The sequence below is a fragment of the Labeo rohita genome, chromosome 17 (genome assembly GCF_022985175.1).
Source record: "Labeo rohita strain BAU-BD-2019 chromosome 17, IGBB_LRoh.1.0, whole genome shotgun sequence".
NCBI classification, from domain to species: Eukaryota; Metazoa; Chordata; class Actinopteri; order Cypriniformes; family Cyprinidae; genus Labeo; species Labeo rohita.
The window spans coordinates 23,194,210-23,213,781 of record NC_066885.1 but is presented as its reverse complement, the minus strand read 5'-3'; the positions used below and the strand labels follow the sequence as shown (position 1 = coordinate 23,213,781).

At 33.5% G+C, this 19,572-nt stretch overlaps 2 protein-coding genes across 2 annotated transcripts; one reads left to right on the top strand and one right to left on the bottom strand.

The window, feature by feature from the left end:
- Nucleotides 1-1,271: 1,271 nt before the first annotated feature.
- cmpk2 (cytidine monophosphate (UMP-CMP) kinase 2, mitochondrial) lies at nucleotides 1,272-9,584 on the bottom strand. The gene is made up of 5 exons (XM_051132530.1): nucleotides 8,904-9,584; nucleotides 7,699-7,813; nucleotides 7,312-7,513; nucleotides 6,087-6,320; nucleotides 1,272-2,702 (listed from the first exon to the last, which is right to left on the bottom strand). Exons 1-5 carry the CDS (start codon nucleotides 9,480-9,482, stop codon nucleotides 2,582-2,584), a joined length of 1,251 nt encoding a protein of 416 aa, XP_050988487.1. The 5' UTR covers nucleotides 9,483-9,584; the 3' UTR covers nucleotides 1,272-2,581.
- Nucleotides 9,585-14,306: 4,722 nt separating this feature from the next.
- Nucleotides 14,307-19,092, top strand: rsad2 (radical S-adenosyl methionine domain containing 2). Its single transcript, XM_051132558.1, has 6 exons — nucleotides 14,307-14,726; nucleotides 14,909-15,070; nucleotides 17,530-17,759; nucleotides 17,850-17,999; nucleotides 18,249-18,281; nucleotides 18,652-19,092. The coding sequence occupies exons 1-6, from the start codon at nucleotides 14,390-14,392 to the stop codon at nucleotides 18,814-18,816; spliced, it is 1,077 nt and encodes a 358-aa protein (XP_050988515.1). The 5' UTR covers nucleotides 14,307-14,389; the 3' UTR covers nucleotides 18,817-19,092.
- The last annotated feature ends 480 nt before the right edge of the window (nucleotides 19,093-19,572 follow it).

The following is a 19,572-nucleotide window of genomic DNA, read 5'->3' as shown; positions in this document are numbered from 1 at the left end:
CTATAGTGGAATACTTTCTGATAAAAATATTGGTAACACTTTACGTTAAGGTTTGTTAGTTGACTTTAGTTAACTACATTGGTTAACATGAACAAAGAATGAACAATACTTCTACAACATTTATTAATCTTAATGTTAATTTCAGCATTTATTAATGCATTATTAAAATCACAAGTTGTGTTTGTTAATATTAGTAAATGCGCTGTGAACTGAGATGAACAATGTACGACTATATTTTTATTAATTAGCACTAACAAAGATTAATAAATAGTGTAATTAATGTATTGTTCATTGTTCATTAATCATACGTTTATACATTAACTATTACATTAGCACTGTTAACAAAGGACACCTTATTGTAAAGTGATACCAAAATATTGATATTTAAAAAGGAAAAATGTAAAAGAAAAATGATAAATCAGTCAAAAGTATGTAACATATAAATTACTTTCAATGCGTTTTTTTTTTTTTTTTTTTTTTTTTTTTGCTAGTAAATCTCATGAATGGTTTGTAAGATATGGAGGACCACACCTGCAGAAATTAAAAAATAAATGACTTGATAAACACATATATAGTTCATTTGTAAATTCTTTTTTTATTACCTTTTTTCTTTATGTATTATTTCCTGTATTTATTTTTACATTTATTAATTTTACATTTTATTTACTTATTATTTCATGTATTTCTTATATTATTTATTTATTATTATTTATTTTATATGTATTTATTTGTTTGTTTTTAAATACATTTATTCTTGCATTTATTATTATTTTTTAAATATTAATTTATTCCCACATGTATTTATTTCTAAATATTATATACTGATCCATTTATTTTTACTTTTACGAGTGCAACAAAAAAAACAGGATTAAAACATAAAAATTTAAATAATAATAATAATATAAAATATATTAGTTAAACACATGAAAGTATATTGTTTGACATGGAATATAGCATATGGAATACTTTGGTGTGGTTTTTGATTATTTATTAATTTATTTATTCATCTGTTCATTTTTTCTTTTTTTTGGCAATTGCTAAAGCTCTAAAGCTTTCACCATGAAATAAGAAAATAATAATAATATTAATAAAAAGGTAATTGTGACTTTTTATCTCACAATTTAGGCTTTTCTTTACCAGATTTAAATTATATTGGTGTTTGATATTATAAACTAATGAACTGGAAGATATAAGGTAAAAAGCGTGAGGCAAAAAAGTCAAAATTGCTTTATTTATTATTTATATTTTTTTTATTGATTAATTGACTGATTGATTGAAATAGGTTTCCACAAAAATCTCACAAACAGTTTGTAAACACATTGTGCCATGTTTTGACAGTTATAAAGATTATTTAATTCATTAAAAATAAATAAATAATAACAATTAAAAATAAAATAATGAAAAATCAGCCAAAAAAATGGCTTGTAATATGGACTATGGACTACGTTTTTGACAATTGCTCTAAAGCTTTAGCCATTAAATAAAAAAAAAAAAAAAAATAAATAAATACATAAAAAATACATATGTTTTGATATTGTAAACTCATGAATTGCAAGATACAAGCTAAAAAGTGTGAGAGAGAAAAAAGGCATTTTTTTATTTATTGATTTATTTATGTATTTTAATGTAGCAGAAATATGTCTGCATAGAAATCTCACAAATGATTTGTAAACACATTGTGCCATGTTTTGACAGTGATAAAGATTATTTAATTAATCAAAATAAAAAAAAAATAAAATAAAATAATAACAAATAAAAATAATGAAAAATCAGTCTGTTACACAAATAATATTATTGAGATTTATATTTTTCCACCACACAAATGTGTTCCATTCATGACAGTTTTTTCATTTTTTAGGTGAACTGTTTGTTTAAAATAAAGCGAAACCTGAGAAACATATTTGGAAGATTTCTATTAGATTACAATTTATTCTTCGCTGATTATTTTAGCACAATAAACAGACTTTAAGGAATCTGGAACTGAAAACTGAGTTACAGAGTACATTTTTGTCCTAGCATATCACTCTTAATTAATGATCAGATTCTGTGTCCAAAAGCAACAGCAACAAATCAAAGCGAGTTTAAATTGCCTGTATCAGATCTATTGCTTTTAATACCTCCATAAGGTCCCTCGATTCCATCTCCTGAAGGAGCGAACACGAAGCTGACCAACAATGAGTTCTTGTGTTTAAATCTAATTGAAGTGATTGATGAATTCTCAAACCTCTTTAGCTGAGTTCCTGTGTTTCACTGGGAATAAGTCAGAGTGAAGAAAGTGGACGCTGTGACCCTGCGTATGAGAGCTGACATCCAGCTACGGCACCCGCAATAACTTTCCCTCTCGTGTCATCGCTAAAGCTCTGTGGGAAGGGGAATATGTTGTGACATGTCCAGATACGAGCCCTGAAATATATGCTGGCAGTTAGCCACCAGCCTCCCTTTCAATCAGCAGGCTCAGCTGACTGGGGCTCTTACAGTGGCTTGAGTTGACTGGGGGTGGAATCGTAACACTACACTACCATCTAGTGGCGTGCAGAGGGATTGCATGGCTTCTTGTTTCGGTGGCTCGGGAGCTGGTTGTTTACAAGTGACATTTGTTCCTAATTAAATGCTGCACTTGTTGCAGCACTTCTTGTGGAGAGGGGCTCGCATCCACGATGATGCAGGCAGGATTCTGGATTCTCTTGTAAGCTTCCTCCACTCTGAAAACAAAGAGCAATTTGTCATAAACGCTCATTGTCTTTCTCAGTATACCTGATAGCACTAAAAAAAAACCTTAGAAAACTTTACACTTGGCTACTACAGGGATCATCCTCAGGAAATGGAGCCATTTTTATACAGTACCAGTCAAAAGTTTTTGAACAGTAAGATTTTTAATGTTTTTTTTTTAAAGAAGTCCCTTCTGCTCACCAAGCCTGCATTTGTTTGATCCGATGTACAGCAAAAACAGTAAAATTCTGAAATATTTTTACTATTTAAAATAAGCGTTTTCTATTAGAATATATTTTAAAATGTAATTTACTCCTGTGATTTCAAAGCTGAATTTTTTAGCATCATTACTCCAGTCTTCGGTGTCACACGATCCTTTAGAAATCATTCTAATATTTTAATTTGCTGCTCAAAAATCTTTTATTATAATTAGCTTATCATGTTGAAAACAGTTGAGTAGACTTTTTTCAGGTTTCTTTGATGAATAGAAAGTTCAGAAGAACAGCATTTATCTGAAATAGAATAAAAGTATTAATTTCTATAATCTCTTTTCCAAAAATATAATATATATATATATATATATATATATATATATTTATAATCATCCAAGGAAATGGCTTGTAATATGGACTATGGACTACTTTTTTGGCAATTACTCTAAAGCTTTAGCCATTAAATAAAAAATAAAAAATTAAATACATAAAAAGGTAATTGTGACTTTTTATCCCACAATTCAGACTTTTCTTTTACAAGGTTGATATTATATTGATGTTTTGATATTATAAACTCATGAATTGCAAGATGCAAGCTAAAAAGTGTGAGAGAGAAAAAAGGGCATTATTTTTATTTATTTATTTTAATGTAGCAGAAATATGTTTCCATAGAAATCTCACGCATGATTTGTAAACACACTGTGCCATGTTTTGACAGTGATAAAGATTAATTATTTAATTAATTAAAATAAATAATAACAAATAAAAATAATGAAAAATCAGTCTGTTACACAGATAATATTGTTGAAAATATATAAAAAATATATTAAAAATATATTAAAAAAAAAAGAATTTTTTTATTTCAGATAAATGCTGATCTTTGGATCTTTCTATTCATCAAATAATCCTGAAAAAATGTACTCATCTGTTTTAAATATTGATAGTAACAATAATAATAATAATAATAAAATGTTTCTTGAACAGCAAATCTGAATATTAGAATGATTTCTGAAGGATCATGTGACACTGAAGACTGAAGTAATGATGGAATAAATTACATATATAAATTACATTTTTAAATATATTCAAATATAAAACAGTTATTTTAAATAGTTAAAAATATTTTCATTTCTAATTTGACTTTGGATCAAATAAATGGAGGTTTGGTGAGCAAAAGAGTCTTCTTTAAAAAACATTAAAAATCTTACTGTTCAAATACTTTTGACTGGTGGTGTATGTGTTCTTGCAATGCAAAAAGTTAGAATAAAACACTGTTTTTTAAAACTTAATATTTATTTTTTTAGGATTCTTTAATGAATAAAAAGGTTAAAAAACAATTATTTGAATTATTTGAAATGTGAAAGTCTTTAATGCATCCTTGCTGCATAAATGTTTAAAAAGAAAATAGGCTATTAAAAAAATCCTAATTTGAATATGAATTCGAATGTCTAATTTGAATGACCACAATTTGAATGGCAGCCAAACAAAATTTTACCAAACAATGTTGCTATTAAATGAAAATGAAAATGTGTCATTTTTGCTGCATTTTCTGTTCAAACCTGTTATCCTGGAAAATTATAATAATTATTTTTGAATGACACACTTTGAAGGGGTGACATTATAACCTCTTTGACCAGTTGATAAAAAAGTCTTTATCCCCCTTTATATTCAACCCCACAACATGGTAAATGGGGTTGGCATAAAATGTTTCAAAGAGAAATTATATTATTAATATTGTTTCAAATTAAGTTGTTTTTTGTTTTTTTGTTTTTCAAGTAAAATATTTAAGACACACCACAGTTTCTGTCCTGAAAATGCCTTGGAAATAGCTATTGATAGCTACTGAAGTCCACTTTGCTGTATTTAGGCCAGCTGGTGTACAACCAGGATACAAAACAACATCTGATAATTTCAAAAGGATGCAAAATTCACTTTTACATGGTGTTTCCATATAAATGTGTCTTAGCAGTGTGTGGACACAACCACTCAATGATAAAAAAAAATCCATTTACTCCTTTTTTTAATCCCCAAAAAACTAAACAGTCTCAATTACTAAACTGTATGACATCATACTGTCCCGTATTAGCATATTTCTGTCCTCAGCCAGTTGTACACTGTATGTGATTTTCTCTGCCCACAAGCAGCTGTAGCGACAACTAATGCAGGCGTTTTGTATTTGGATGTAAAAGTGAACGTGTGAGTCTTAAATTTCTCCCAACATCAGAGCCAGAGTGATGGGTCATTCTTGAACAATTCGTTCATTTTGAACAAATCTTTAATTTGACTCAGGACGAACGAGTCGTCTCGGGGAGTGATTTGTTCTGTCGCACATGTGCAACATCCTATTAGGTTCTGAACTGGAATTAGTTCACCTGTTTCGAGTCTTCGGGTTTTTAGAGTCGTTCGTTCATCTTATGGGGCTGTCACGTGATGAACGAACGACTCGAACCCGAAGACTCGAGAGATGAACTAATCAATTCTCTTTCCGGCTCAGAATGCATTGGTTAGCTAATTGGGCTGTCAGGTGATGAACGAACGACTCAAACCCGAAAACCTGTCAGATATAGGCGAGGTGAGCAAATCATAGACTAAAGAGCCAGGTAAACAATGAACTAATATTTTCTGTTTCTTATAGCATTATAGTTTTGTTTTGTTTGAAGTGTGATCAACGTTTGTGTAAGCAGTAGATGTGTTAGGGAGGTAACTGGTAACATTTTAATTATATTTTGCTAAAATGAACGAAATGAACGAAATGACTTGAAAAAACATTTGTTCATTATGCTGAACGAGGTCCAAGTTGGTAAAATGATCCGAACTTCCCATCACTACCACTGAGGACGCAGTGGATTAGTATTGTTTTTGATGGTAATGCACCACCATATACACAACAGATGGGCGGGGTGAGCAGAGCTCATTATCATTTAAAGAGACATGCACCGAAATGGGTCGTTGTGAACAGAGCTGTTTTCGAAAGGGTAAAAAGGGTGTTGTTTTACACGACCATTAAAGAATTTTAACCAAAGTATGTTGCAGACATATGAAGACCCTAAATCATGCCAACTTGTGGAAAATAAGCATCTGATGTCCCCTTTATGGGTTGTCACATAGAGTAAGCAAGGGTTTTAGGATGTGCCTTAAAAACACCCACTTAACAAGTTGACCTACTTAAGTCGGAAGAGCTGATTGATCTCTAGTTCAGCCTCCTCAACGGTCTTGTCCTGTCCCCTGTCCCTGAGTCTTCTCAGTCTTTCTTCTGGACTGACAGTGAGGAGCAGCACCAGGTTTGGTTTGAGCAGGTCTTCTGGCCACTGGTAGAGTTCTGAGCCTGGTTTTGGGAGGTTTTCAACCCTTCCACCCACTGCTGTGGCAATGGCATACGCTGCTGTGCTGTGCCAGTACCTAACAAAGACCAAAAAAAAAAAAAACACCTTTTTAGGCGTTATCTATAATCCAGGGATGTTTCCAACAAAATTTGTAGGACTACAATAAAACAACGCCAATATTACAAAATAGAACATTAAAAAGTGTATAACCCTCTTTTTTGTAAAGACGTGACGTGAAGTTACAGCAAGAGTCCACGTCTCTCTCACCTCCCCAGAGCCCACTGAGTTTTAACAGACTCCCTAAAGTGTGCAGTGAGTTTGGTGGGGGGTAATTGAGAATGAATGGGGGAAAGTCACAATGCCTTCATCGCAATATGACTGGTTATGATCGGCTGTGATTGGTTCATATGATAAATCTTGTGTTCATGCGCATCAGTCTGAATGAACAATATAATGCCGTTAATGAGAAGACTAATCCAAAAAATGTTAGTAAACAATTCACACACTTACATATAATCACTTTGTCATGTCAAAATAAGACTTAAAACGGCATAAAAACATGGGAGTTTTTAGTGGGTAATCAGCTCAGGTGAAATTTTAAGTAAATCTCTGTGTCTGTGACAATATTTACAGAGCTTTGATGACTGATGATCTGAAAAATTAAAAAACAGTTAAAAGTTAACTATTAAAAAGAATAGCTGAACATAAGTTCACAAATAAAATATATTGTTTGAATTGTTACTGCCTTGGCTTTAATACATGGAATATTGATTACTTTGTTAATGTAAAAATATAAATCTGATTAATTCTAGTAAACCAGTTTGTTAAAGATATAGTCCTCTCAAAAAGGATATCCTCCTGTTTTTGTGCCATATAAATACTGCTCTGATTACAAACATAATTGATATTTTAGTTTTATGTTTAAAATATCCTCAGATAAGCATATACATTTGACTGAGCCTCAGTTTCCACAAATCCAGCTTTAAAACCTGTATTTGCTTCATTCCCATACATGCCCAAACAGCAGCTGAATCATTTGAGTGTATTTGTAGCACACCCATCTCTACCTGTCCACTATGACAGGAGCCCTCAAGGATTCTTTTCCGATGTGGGCAGCCGTGATGTAGTTCCCCAGAGCGTAAAAGGCCCTGCGGATGAGGGGTGGTTCTGAGTCAAAGCGCTGTCTGAAAGAAGCCAGGCACTGGGGAGGAGATTTCAGCAGAGTAGCATTCAGAGACTCCCGCAGGGCTTCTGTGAGAGTAGTTTTACCTGGGTACATGGAGAAATCATGGAAATATATGGAGAAAAGCCAATAGAATTTTAAAGTGCTAACCATTTGTTTGTGCATGGTTGAATTTGTAGGTGACATTACTTTCTGCTTGGTAAAAAATAATGTGTTTGACGGCATATGTTAATTAGCCAAATAAAGTATTTGTCAGAGGCTCAGTGCTAACCTGTGGCGTCCAGTCCCTCGATCACAATGACAGGAAATCCATCACCCCTGCTTGTCTCCAACTGTTCGTCTACAAGCTTCAGCACTTCCTTTGACTCAGGGATAATGTCAGTGCACTGGGATGGGCAAAAAGATGTATTGTTTTACATGGTTAAAGTGCTGAATTACATTGGTTAATTGATCACCCATTGTTCATTGTTACCTTAGATTCGGTATATACTTTCATTTCAGCATCAACGTAAAATAGTCTAGACAGGTATACTTTTAAGTATATGTGTACACCCCGTCTGAAACTTAACAAATTCAGCAATTACTCTTTACTTAAAAGACATTTGGAGATATAATGTTTCAGCAAGTCTGCTTGATCAATTACCAAAGAAGCATGTTAAACTTACTCAGGAAAATAATAATTTTTTCTTATCAAAGTGATAAAATGTTGTGCCGCAAAAAGGAGCATACCCTCCTGAAAGTTAAAACATTTCTTTGTACAAAAGAGTGTACACTGTAAAAAATAAAAAACACAATTTGTTGAGTCAGCTTAAAATAATTTGTTACCCTGCTGCCTTAAAATTTTAAGTTCAGTCAACTAAAATAAGTTCATTCAACTTGAAATGTTAAGTTGTACTAAGTAACAACTTAGATATTTGTGTTTGTATGGGTAAGTAACCCAGCTGCCTTAAAATTTTAAGTTGATTCAAAACAAATATCTAAGTTGTCACCTAGTAAAATTTAACATTTCAAGTTGAATAAAGTTTTTTTGAGTTGACTGAACTTAATATTTAAAGGCAGCCAGGTTACAAATTATTTTAAGTTGACTCAACAAATTGTTTTTTACAGTGTAGACTGTTAGTATGAGAGAAATACCAAATCATGTTTTAAATATGAAAATATAGCAAATGTAACAGAAATTCTAAAAGAATCAACTTTTGACAAAGTCTTATTTTATTTTTGCTTTCATTTCAGGATGTGATTTCAGCTATAGGAAAAATGCAGATAAATACCAAACAAATGACTCAGAGCTGGTGAAAGTATGAAATGTATGGCAGTTTCATCTGATGCAATATTACAAAGTGATATGCATAGTTGTTGTCCACAATAGAACTACCTACTGTAGCCAACACACAATAGCCCATATTTACAAAAAAAAAAAAAAAACACTACTGTACTATAACCTGGTCCCAAAATGTTTTAAAAATCCTACTGTACCTCCTGAAGAACTTCATAGGCTTCATGCATACAGTAGAAGACATCAGAGTTCCTGATGTTGAGTGTGGACGGGTGATGCTCTGCTGCTGCTGCAGGTGTGATGTACTGTCTCACCGACTCCTCCACTTGATTGCAAGTTGTCAACATCTCCTGCCAGTAGTACTGACCCTCTCGCTTGTACGAAAACACACATACTGATTTACTCTCCTGCAGCGTCTTTAATACGTCCTCTGCAAGAGTTGTAGTGGATTTGTCTCGTATAAAAAACCCTTTAACGACGCTATTTTTGACGTCCGGTATAAAAGAATACGCTTCAAAAACATCGCAATCTCGCGGAAGTGTTAGGGACAGCTTGTGTTTTATTTCGGCGTGCGTTTGCGCTTTCTCAATTCTGTTGTCACTGTGGACATGCAGCGAGAAGAGTTTCTTATCATCTGCAAAAAGCTGCTGATGAGCATGATGAAGCACTTGTGGGTTTGAGCTCAGTGTGAAATAAAGAGGTTCGGTGCGTAAATCAAACTCCACCGCGAATACACGGGAACACAGCTGACCACAGCGAAACATTGCTCTCTTTAGCATTGTGAACCGTATTAGATATTACAGCAGCATATATAAATATCAGTCTTGCTGATCTGGAGGACCGCGCTTACAGAGAAACGAAACTTAGACCCAAAAACGAAAGTAAGACAGCCCAGCCGTCCATTTACGTAACTTGCAAAACAAGCCTAGCCTGTCAGGCTGTCTAAGACAGGGGTGTCCAAACATTTTTTTTTTAAAGGGGGCCAGAAGATTTGGTGACCTGGACCGAATTATATATATATATATATAAAATTAGAAAAGAAAGAACTTTCAAATAGAATCTTTTGTAAAATTATATATTTTTTAAATGTACTCAACTTAAATATTAATAATAATAATAAACATGTTTTTTGAGCAGCAAATCAGCATATTAAGGATCATGTGACAATAAAGACGAGTAATGATGCTGAAAATTCAGCTTTTCATCACCGAGATACATTAAGATATATTAAAATAGAAAGCAGTTATTTTAAATAGTAAAAAACATTTCACAATATTACTGCTTTTGCTGTATTTTGGATCAAACGCAGTCTTGGTGAGCAGAAGAGACCTCTTAAAAAATAAAATAAAAATCTGACTGTTCAGTGTAGGTAGTGTATATGTCCACATTAATAATATAATAAAATTCAGTATGAATATGCTACACTTCTGCCACAATACTGTTATTACAGTACATTCATGTGACCCTGGACCACAAAACCAGTCATACGGGTCCATTTTTCGAAACTGAGATTTATACATCATATGAAACCTGCAGAAATAAGCTTTCTATTGATGATTTGTTAGGATAGGACAATATTTGGCCGAGATATAGCTATTTGAATATATGGAATCTGATGGTGCAAAAAAATCGTATTGAGAAAATCACCTTAAAAGTTGTCCAAATGTAGTACTTAATAATGCACATTACTAATCAAAAATTAAGTTTTGATATATTTACAGTAGGAATTTGCCAAAATATCTTAATGGAACACGATCTTTACTCAATATATTAATGATTTTTGGCATAAAAGAAAAATCAATCATTTTGACCCATACAATGTATTTTTGGCTATTGCTACAAATATACCCATGCAACTTAAGACTGGTTTTGTGGTCCAGGGTCACAAATGTTGGTGATTCTAACCGCATTGTCGCACAATGCTTCTGTTTTACACGTCACGCCCCATTCACACGGGGCGTCAGCGTTAACGCTTCACGGAGGCAGGTTTCTGCACGGAGGGCGTGTCCGAAGCTTCGCGCTGATTGGCCAGCATCTGCACCGAACGGGATTGGCTAGCGTCTGCACTAGTATATTTGCATAAGCCGAACTGATTGGCTGACGCCTGCGTTGGCGGTTGTAAAGCTGACATTTTTAACTTCTGTCACTAGCAACGCCAGTGACGCGGCGCAACGGACACATATTCAGTCACTCCATTTGAAAATAAACGAGAAGCGTTAACGCCCCGTGGTCGCGTGATTGGATCAGTCAGCGAGTAAACACATTTATGTCTTTAGGCCCGTGCGGCGCCGGCGCGGTTCACAAGTTGCGCTCTCCCGCTTTTGGTGCGTTTAGGAATTCTTGCGCGGTAAAGAAATGGAAGCGCAAATTTTTATAGCTGCGTTTTGCTGCTACATCTAGTGCTGTCACCTTGTGTTGACATTATGAAACTGCATGTTTTGAAAATTATGTTTGGCGGGCCACATATAATACATTTCAGTAGACAATACGGACCGTTTGAAATTCATCCACTGGCCGCATTTGCCCCCCGGGCAGGACTTTAGACACCCCTGGTCTAAGATAACAGTGCACTGTGAATAAATCACGCGTTAATGATTAAACAGTTTCTATTCACCCGTAAAATTACATAACCAAATAACAGGCTACAAATAAACATTATAGTATAAGTGTTGAGTGCAAAGTGCAATTTCTTATTAACATGCTAAGACAAGCAATATTTTTTGTTTTTCCAGATAACCAGTTTAGCTATCGTTTTACAGAATTAATAAATAAATAAATAAGAAGGACGTTATTAGTAGCAATAGTATGCATGCTGTTGTGGTCGTCAGCAATTAAAGTTGAAATGTTAGGACAAAACTAATAGGCTATCAGTTATTGATACCATTATTATTCTTAGAATGAGAATGATGAAACCCAAATGGTTTCACATACAGGTGACTAAAAGGAAAATGAAGCACCACGCCTAGCCTATATATATATATAGTTAGACTCGGCACTACACCGGGGCTAGGGGTGGCTATAGCCCCATCAGAATGCAGAAGCGGTGGAGATGGAAAAGTGCTGTCTTGTGTTGTTTGCACGTATCTTTTACACAGTAACCTCTGTGTCATGTGAGCGCACGTTTCCTGCATTAGGCTAAATTTAATCTATCATATAATCACTAAGATTGTGATGTGGCCCTTGGCCGACAGCTTATCATTATATAATTATCATTATAATTATATGTAATGGCAATGTAATTATATTTCAGTTAGTTTTTTTATTAAGTTAATTAAAAAGAATGTTTGGGGCATTTTTTGTTCGTTAAATATAAGTTTTTGATTTTTAAAGTAGGCCTAACCACCAAGCGGCCAGCGCGGCAGACAGTGAGTTGGTCAGAGCCTATGCAAGTGCCAGCGCGATCACTTGCATTGGAAACATATTAAAATATGCTGTCTTTTGTGCTTATAAAGATAAGAGTAAAACATTATTCATAAGTGTAAAGGGTCTACTTTAATTTATGTGCACTCACAATATTAACAAAATGTTTTGCTTTTATAAAATAAAGAAAACAAAGAGGATGCGCTTTCTGCCGTCTCCTGGCTTGCCTTACAGACAAGATAATTATATCTATAGAATGCTTTGAATTACTTCTTTAAAACGAAATAATTTAAATTGAAAACAAAATCTCTTTCATTATGTAATCAGTAAAGATGCATATTTATTTCTATGCCTATTATTTCGCCAAATAGGCTACAATTTAAAACTATACTTATGTTAATCCTCTTGTTGTGTTCGGATTCCTGTCACACTTGTGGTGTTCTCGGTCAAAAATGACCGGACTCCAAACAACTGCTTATAAATGTGTCATTATGCTCTATTATTACTAAAAATTGGATTCATTCTTTTTGTCAACTTGTTTTCTTTCATTTAAGACCGGTTTTGTGTTTCTATTTGCATCCGATTAATCGTAGGCCTCATTTGTCTGAGAGAAGGTACCTGTTTTTTTAAGTGAAAAAAATCATGTGCATTAATAACTTTCACAATATGAGATAAAAAATTATTAAAAAAAAAAAAAAAATGCAGGGTTTCTCACACTAATGTGCTTGAATGTTTAGCCAGGAAGTTTGCTTTTAAAATTTTTTTATATTTTGCAAAATTGCAAAAAGTCACACTTGTGGTGTTCCTGGTCAAAAATAAACAGACTCCAAAACTTGTGCTTATAAATCTTTCATTATGCTATATTATCATTAAATATTAGATTCAATCTTTTTGTCAACTTGTTTTCTTTCATTTAGGACTGGTTTTGTGTTTCTATTTGCATCCGATTAATCGTAGGCCTCATTTATCTGAAAATAGGCAAAACTGTACAAAACTGCAGAACATCACACTTGTCAAAAATGGCCGGCTACTGAAAGTAAATGGGGAAGAATGAAAGTAAGAGAAACAACTAGTGTTCAGGAGCATTTTGTGCTTGCAAACGTAAAGGCCTTGGACCTGGGTGTGTATGGATGCATGCATACTCATGCTATCTCACAAACTATTGTGAGTATTTTATCTGTTTCATCCTACCTTGAACTGCATGCAATATGCTTTTATGATAACTCTCTGTGATACACCTTTCACACACTCACACGCTCAGACTGCATTGTCTTTAGCTTAGGTTTTGACGTTTTCATGTTGTCACAGAGTAGACGAAAGTTTACAAATAAATGCTTTAGCACAGAGAGAGCTTCAGCTTGTTGTTTCATAATATTGTCTCAGTTTGACAGTGTCAGTGCGCAGGATATTTATAACTAAAATAACAGTTTTGGTTTGTTGTTCCATGAAATGTTATAATGTAAATAATCTTAATGTGTTCTTTCTTGTGTCACAATGGTCAGATTTAACAGGAACGGCATAAGTGTTACTTTGTGCCCGTTTTCAGAAAATAAAATTTCAAAATAAAGATCCTGTTTTTTGTGATCTTCCCCATTCACTTTCAATGGCTGGCCATGTTTGACAAGTGTGACTTTCTGCAATTTTGTACAAAATAAAAGCATTTAAAAGCAAACTTCCAGATTAAACATTAAAGCACACTAGTGTGAGAAACAGTGCAAATTGTCATACATTTTTATCTTATATTGTGAAAATTATTCACAAAAAATGCTTTTCCACTCAAAAAATTAGGTGGCTACTTTCAGATATGAGGCCAGATGCAAATAGAAACACAAAACTAGTCCTAAATGAAAGAAAACAAGTTGACAAAAGGAATGAATCCAATCTTTAGTGATAATACCTGTAATAATAAGAGATTTATAAACAGTTGTTTGGAGTCCAGTCATTGTTGACTGGAAACACCACAAGTGTAACTAAGTGAAATAAAACCCACAAAAAAAAAAAATACAAAAATTCGAAAAAAAAATTCTGAGGAGCACTTATACCCTGTGTGAACAAAGTCAGTAAGTTTGAGTCCAATTTCTTTATGAAGTGTCTTGAATATCGATTATTATTGATTTTCTTAGCATCTTTTATGGTCTAGACCCATCTTAGCCCCGGTAGAGAAAAAAAATCTGGCACCGTGCCTGTTGACTCAGCTGATGTTTGTCTTTCGTTTTCCAGTCCTCCTAACGACGAAAAGAAACTGATCAAAAAAGCAACTTAAGTCCGCCCTGTATAAAAAGGGAGGTACGGGCTCTCTGAAACTTAGTTTCTGCGCACCATCAACATGTTGACATCAAGTCAAGTTGGTTTTGCAACAATGTTAATCCAGTTTTGTTTCAAGAACGTCCACAGCTTCTTATCAGCTCTGCTGGGATGGATTTGTACATCGTATCGCACGCAGATGCAGCAAACACCTCTCGGAAGCATCAGTCGCCCGAAGACTCGCATCCAAGAGCAGAAACGGGGATCCAGCACTCAGCTGACTACCCCAAGCAGTGTAAACTACCATTTTACAAGGCAGTGCAATTACAAATGCGGATTTTGCTTTCACACTGCGAAAACTTCATTCGTCTTGCCTATTGAAGAGGCAAAGCGAGGCTTACGACTTCTGAAAGACGCAGGTAGACAACATATAACTAACATAGTGTACGATATGAAGAATTTTGAAAACTTTGCACAAATAATGTTTTTTTTTTTTTTTTTTTTTTTTTTTTTATTCTAATAGTGAGATATAGATATAATGTATGCTATAATTTAGGTAATATGTAATATGTTTATTAATATTATTGTTTGTATGTTTTAGGAATGGAAAAAGTAAACTTTTCGGGCGGAGAGCCCTTCCTTCACGAGAGGGGTAATTTTCTGGGAGAGTTGGTGCGGTTCTGCAAACAGGAGCTGCAATTGCCGAGCGTCAGCATTGTTAGCAACGGCAGCCTGATCAGAGAAACCTGGTTCCAGAAATACGGTAAGAATCGTTTATGACCAGCAGAGGGCAGCAAAGATTGATTTTTAAACGCTTTGATGTCAACGTCAACTTATTTTTGTTATTATAGTTAATAACGATGGGAAAAAAAATATAGCAATGTTTATGACATATAGATTGACGAAAGGACTACGTATAATTATTAAACACAACTAATAAATGACTATTAAGTAGGCTAAGTATTGTTTATATGAGATGTCTAAATATTGCACTGTCAAATGTACAGTTTTCTTTGTAGGTTTCAGAACACTAGCAACAATATCCACCACTGCACTTTCATAAAAACATGTTAATCACTATGCACTGCATTTTTTGTCTGTTTCATGAAGGCATTTCATGCATGACATAGGACCAAATTTGAAGTGATCTGATTTATTAATTATTTTTTAAATGCTGCACAGAATCACCAAAATGGTCACATATAGTATGACAAGAAATGACTTTCAGTATTTTGATCAAGGTTATTTAACTAATAAAGTGTATAAGTAAAAACATAGTTATGAAATATGGCTAACCTAAAATAAAAGCTCTAACATTTGCACCATATACACTACCAGTCAAAAGTATTTGAACTGTAAGTTTTTAAACGTTTTTTTTAAAGAAGTCCCTTCTTCTCACGAAGCCTGCATTTGTTTGATCCAAAGTACAGTAAAACATTAAAGTTTGAAATATTTTTTACTATTTAAAATAACTGTTTTCTATTTGAATACATTTTATTTTTGAATATATGTAAAATGCAATTTATTCCTGTGATTTCAAAGATGAATTTTTAGCATCATTAATCTAGTCACACAGTCTTTCAGAAACCATTCTAATATTCTGATTTGCTGTTTAAAAAATATTTATTATTATGTTGAAAACATAATTTGGTAGAATTTTTTCAGGCTTCTTTAATGGATAGAAAGTTCAGAAGAAAAGCATTTATCTGAAACAGAAATCTTTTTGTGCTCACACTGTGGTCTATGTGGGTTTAATGCCCCAGTATAGTGATGGGGACATTATACTGTACCGCCCTTCAGATGAGATGTTAAACTGAGGTCCTGACTCTCTGTGGTCATTAAAAATCCAGTGGCACTTCTCGTAAAGAGTAGGGGTGTATCCCCAGAGTCCTGGCCAAATTCCCTTCTCTGGCCTTTGTCAATCATGGCCTCCTAATAATCCCTTATTCATTGAATTGGCTCTATTGCTCTCTCCCTTCTCCACCTGTAGCTGGTGTGTGGTGAGCGCACTGACTGCCGTCGCATCATCCAAGCAGATGCTCCACACTGGTGGAGGTTGAGGAGAGATCCCCCCCATATAATTGTAAAACTCTGGGTGTATAGCAATACACAATGAAAGCGCTATATAAATGCACGCATTCATTCATTCATTCAATCCTTGCTAAATAAAAGTATTAATTTATATATATATAGCTTTGATCACAGGAATCAATTACATTTAAAAATATATTAAAATAGAAAGCAGTTATTTTAAATAGTAAAAATATTTCACAATATTACTGCAATACTACTGACTGGTAGTGTACGCTACCGTTCAAAAGTTTGGGGTCAGAAAGATTTTTTTTTTTACAAAAAATGAATACTTAATTTCTAATAGTAAGTTTTTTGTTGTTGTTGTTGTTGATTTTCTGTTCATTTAAGAATCTTAAAAAAAAAAGTGGTTTCTTGACTACTAAATCAGCATATTAAAAGGTCATGTGACACTGAAGACTGGAGTAATGACTGCTGAAATACATAAAATTTTAAAATATATTATAGAAAACAGCTATTTTAAAATAATATTCCAGTGTAGTTTTTGGTTTTACTGTTTTGTTGTTGTTGTTGTTGTTGTTGTTGTTGTTGTTGTTGTTTTTTAAATAAATGCAGCCTTGGAGATCATAAGAGACTTCTTTCTGGAAAATAAAACAAATCTTACAGACCTTTAAACCGGTGTATTTACTACTAGTAATGCATTTCTAAATGCATACTTAGTTAAGATTTTGTAAGATGATTAAATAGGCAGAATATCAATGCAACATTGGTAATACTTTACAACAAGATTCATTAGTTAACATGAGTTAACTACATTAGTCAACATGAACTACATGAACAACATGAACAATACTTTTACAGCATTTATTCATTTTGGTTAATGTTAATTTCAGCATTTACTAATGCATTATTATAATCACAAGTTGTGTTTGTTAACATTAGTTAATGCATTGTAATGCATTAACTAACATTAACAAAGATTAATAAACAGTGTAATACATGTATTGTTCATTGTTCGGTCATGTTAGTTAATACGTTAACTAATGTTAACAAATGACATGTTATTGTAAAGTGTTACCACAGCATTTGCAGTGAGTGGTTATTTTGAATAAGTATATATACATTGTTATTATCAAAGTATTTACACATTATGACAGAAAACGCTCAATTTAATTTACATCTGCGTTTTAGGTGACTACTTGGACATCCTGGCAGTATCTTGTGACAGTTTTGACGAGAACACCAATAAAGTCATAGGTCGAGGTCAGGGCCAGAAGAGTCACCTGGACAAACTACATAAAGTTCGTAACTGGTGCCGGGAGTATAAGGTGGCTTTCAAAATCAACTCTGTTATCAACACCTACAACGTGGATGAAGATATGACCGAGCAGATCTCTGCTCTGAACCCAGTGCGCTGGAAGGTACACTTACTTCCCTTACTACAGACTCTATTGTTTTAACCAGGCTTCTGCTGAGCATGTGTTTAAGGCTGTATTGCAATGTACACACAGGTCTTCCAGTGTCTGCTAATTGAAGGTGAAAACGCAGGGGAGGACAGCCTCCGCGAGGCTGAGAAATTTGTCATTAGCGATCAGCAATTCCAAGACTTCCTGGATCGCCACCAAAACGTTAAGTGTCTGGTTCCAGAGTCTAATCAAAAGGTAATTTTGAGGCACAGAGTGCATACTTTCGCTCAATTCAGATCAGCGTTTCCAATTCAGAAGATAGACTGCCTTCAATTCATGGATAATATAGCAATAAACTTTTAGTTTCAATTCATTAGCAAAGCTTTTACAACTTATGGGTGTGAATTACGAGATTTGAATTTAAATAAAAATAGCTCTACGAGATGAATATGAATATAAATCATATAAATTGTTTATACTTACTCATCTGTTTTTCGTTTACAGATGAGAGACTCTTACCTGATTCTTGATGAATATGTAAGTGGTTTCATATTTTCTTCTCAGCATCCATTAAGTTGTCTTCTCATTACCGTGTGAAGGATTTTTTTTATATTCGATTATGTTGTCATTAGAGTCTGAATGATTTTTTTGTGTATTAGATTACACTGTTATTATAGTGTAAATGATTCTTTTAAATTACATTATGTCATCATATCAGTAGCGGAGGGGATTATGGATAGGAATATAATAAGGCCTGCAGTAATTTGCCTCATTCCAGGCTTCAAATTACTTTTCCCTCCCTTGATAATCTCTGATCTCTATTAATAATCATGCTGTCTACGCTACATCATCAGAATGAGCAATCATCATAAATAGATTTTTTAATCCTCCGTATCTGATGCCGCAGATGCGCTTCTTGGATTGCCGAGAGGGGAGGAAAGATCCGTCCAAGTCCATTCTGGATGTTGGTGTGAAAGAGGCCATCACGTTTAGTGGTTTTGATGAGAAGATGTTCCTCATAAGAGGAGGGAAATATGTGTGGAGCAAAGCAGATATGAAACTGGAGTGGTGAACTGCTTTAGTATTGACGTTTTTACTCTGTGTTTACATTGAGACCTGAGTTAATTTATCTAGTAATAAACAACTGTATGGTATATTTACATAAGTCACGACACAACTCCATAATGGTGCATAAATGTCTGTGTGGTCATTATTTATAAGAGATTTTACTGCAGTGAAATTACATACTTACATATATAAATTTAATTACATATATAGAAGGATAATTGTGATTTTGTATATATGGTTTTTAATACATTTTGTATTAAGTTATGCTTGTTTTTTTTTTCTTGAATATTTGTATAACCTGAAGTATGTTTTTAAGATGCTATGGTTGTCTATATCTTGACATTCTTAGTAGAAGTAATTGTCATGTTTATGTAATCTTGGAATAATATTATTGATTAATTATCAGTTTACATAGTTTAATTAACTGCATTTTCAAAGAATGAAAGCACTTTGAACTAGAATAAAGACTTTAGTACAGATGCATTAATTTCCATAGTTGACAGTTTAGTCTGTAGCTCCTCAGATTGCAACTTTGGAAAAGAACTCTTTAGACTTTTCAGTGATTTCTCATGTAATCCCATTATAAATAAAAAGCTTTGAGGCACTTGTAATATATAGTGAAGGTCACTGAGGCACTCTGAAAATAGGAAATAAAATATATAGGAAATAAAATAGTCTTTTTTATATGTTTTATTGTATTACTTTTTTTTTTGAAAATAAATATTTTTGACAAAATCTTGTTTCATCTGATTGCATAATT

Bases quoted from the DNA above. Each gene is read 5' to 3' on its own strand.
- rsad2 (XM_051132558.1), top strand. From the start codon at position 14,390: ATGTTGACATCAAGTCAAGTTGGTTTTGCAACAATGTTAATCCAGTTT. The intron at 17,760-17,849 runs GTACACTTACTT...ATGTACACACAG, and splicing joins TGAACCCAGTGCGCTGGAAG to GTCTTCCAGTGTCTGCTAAT. The intron at 18,000-18,248 runs GTAATTTTGAGG...TTTCGTTTACAG, and splicing joins TTCCAGAGTCTAATCAAAAG to ATGAGAGACTCTTACCTGAT.
- cmpk2 (XM_051132530.1), bottom strand. From the start codon at position 9,482: ATGCTAAAGAGAGCAATGTTTCGCTGTGGTCAGCTGTGTTCCCGTGTA. The intron at 6,321-7,311 runs GTAGAGATGGGT...GGTCTTTGTTAG, and splicing joins GCTCCTGTCATAGTGGACAG to GTACTGGCACAGCACAGCAG. The intron at 2,703-6,086 runs GTAGGTCAACTT...CTTTGTTTTCAG, and splicing joins AATCAGCTCTTCCGACTTAA to AGTGGAGGAAGCTTACAAGA.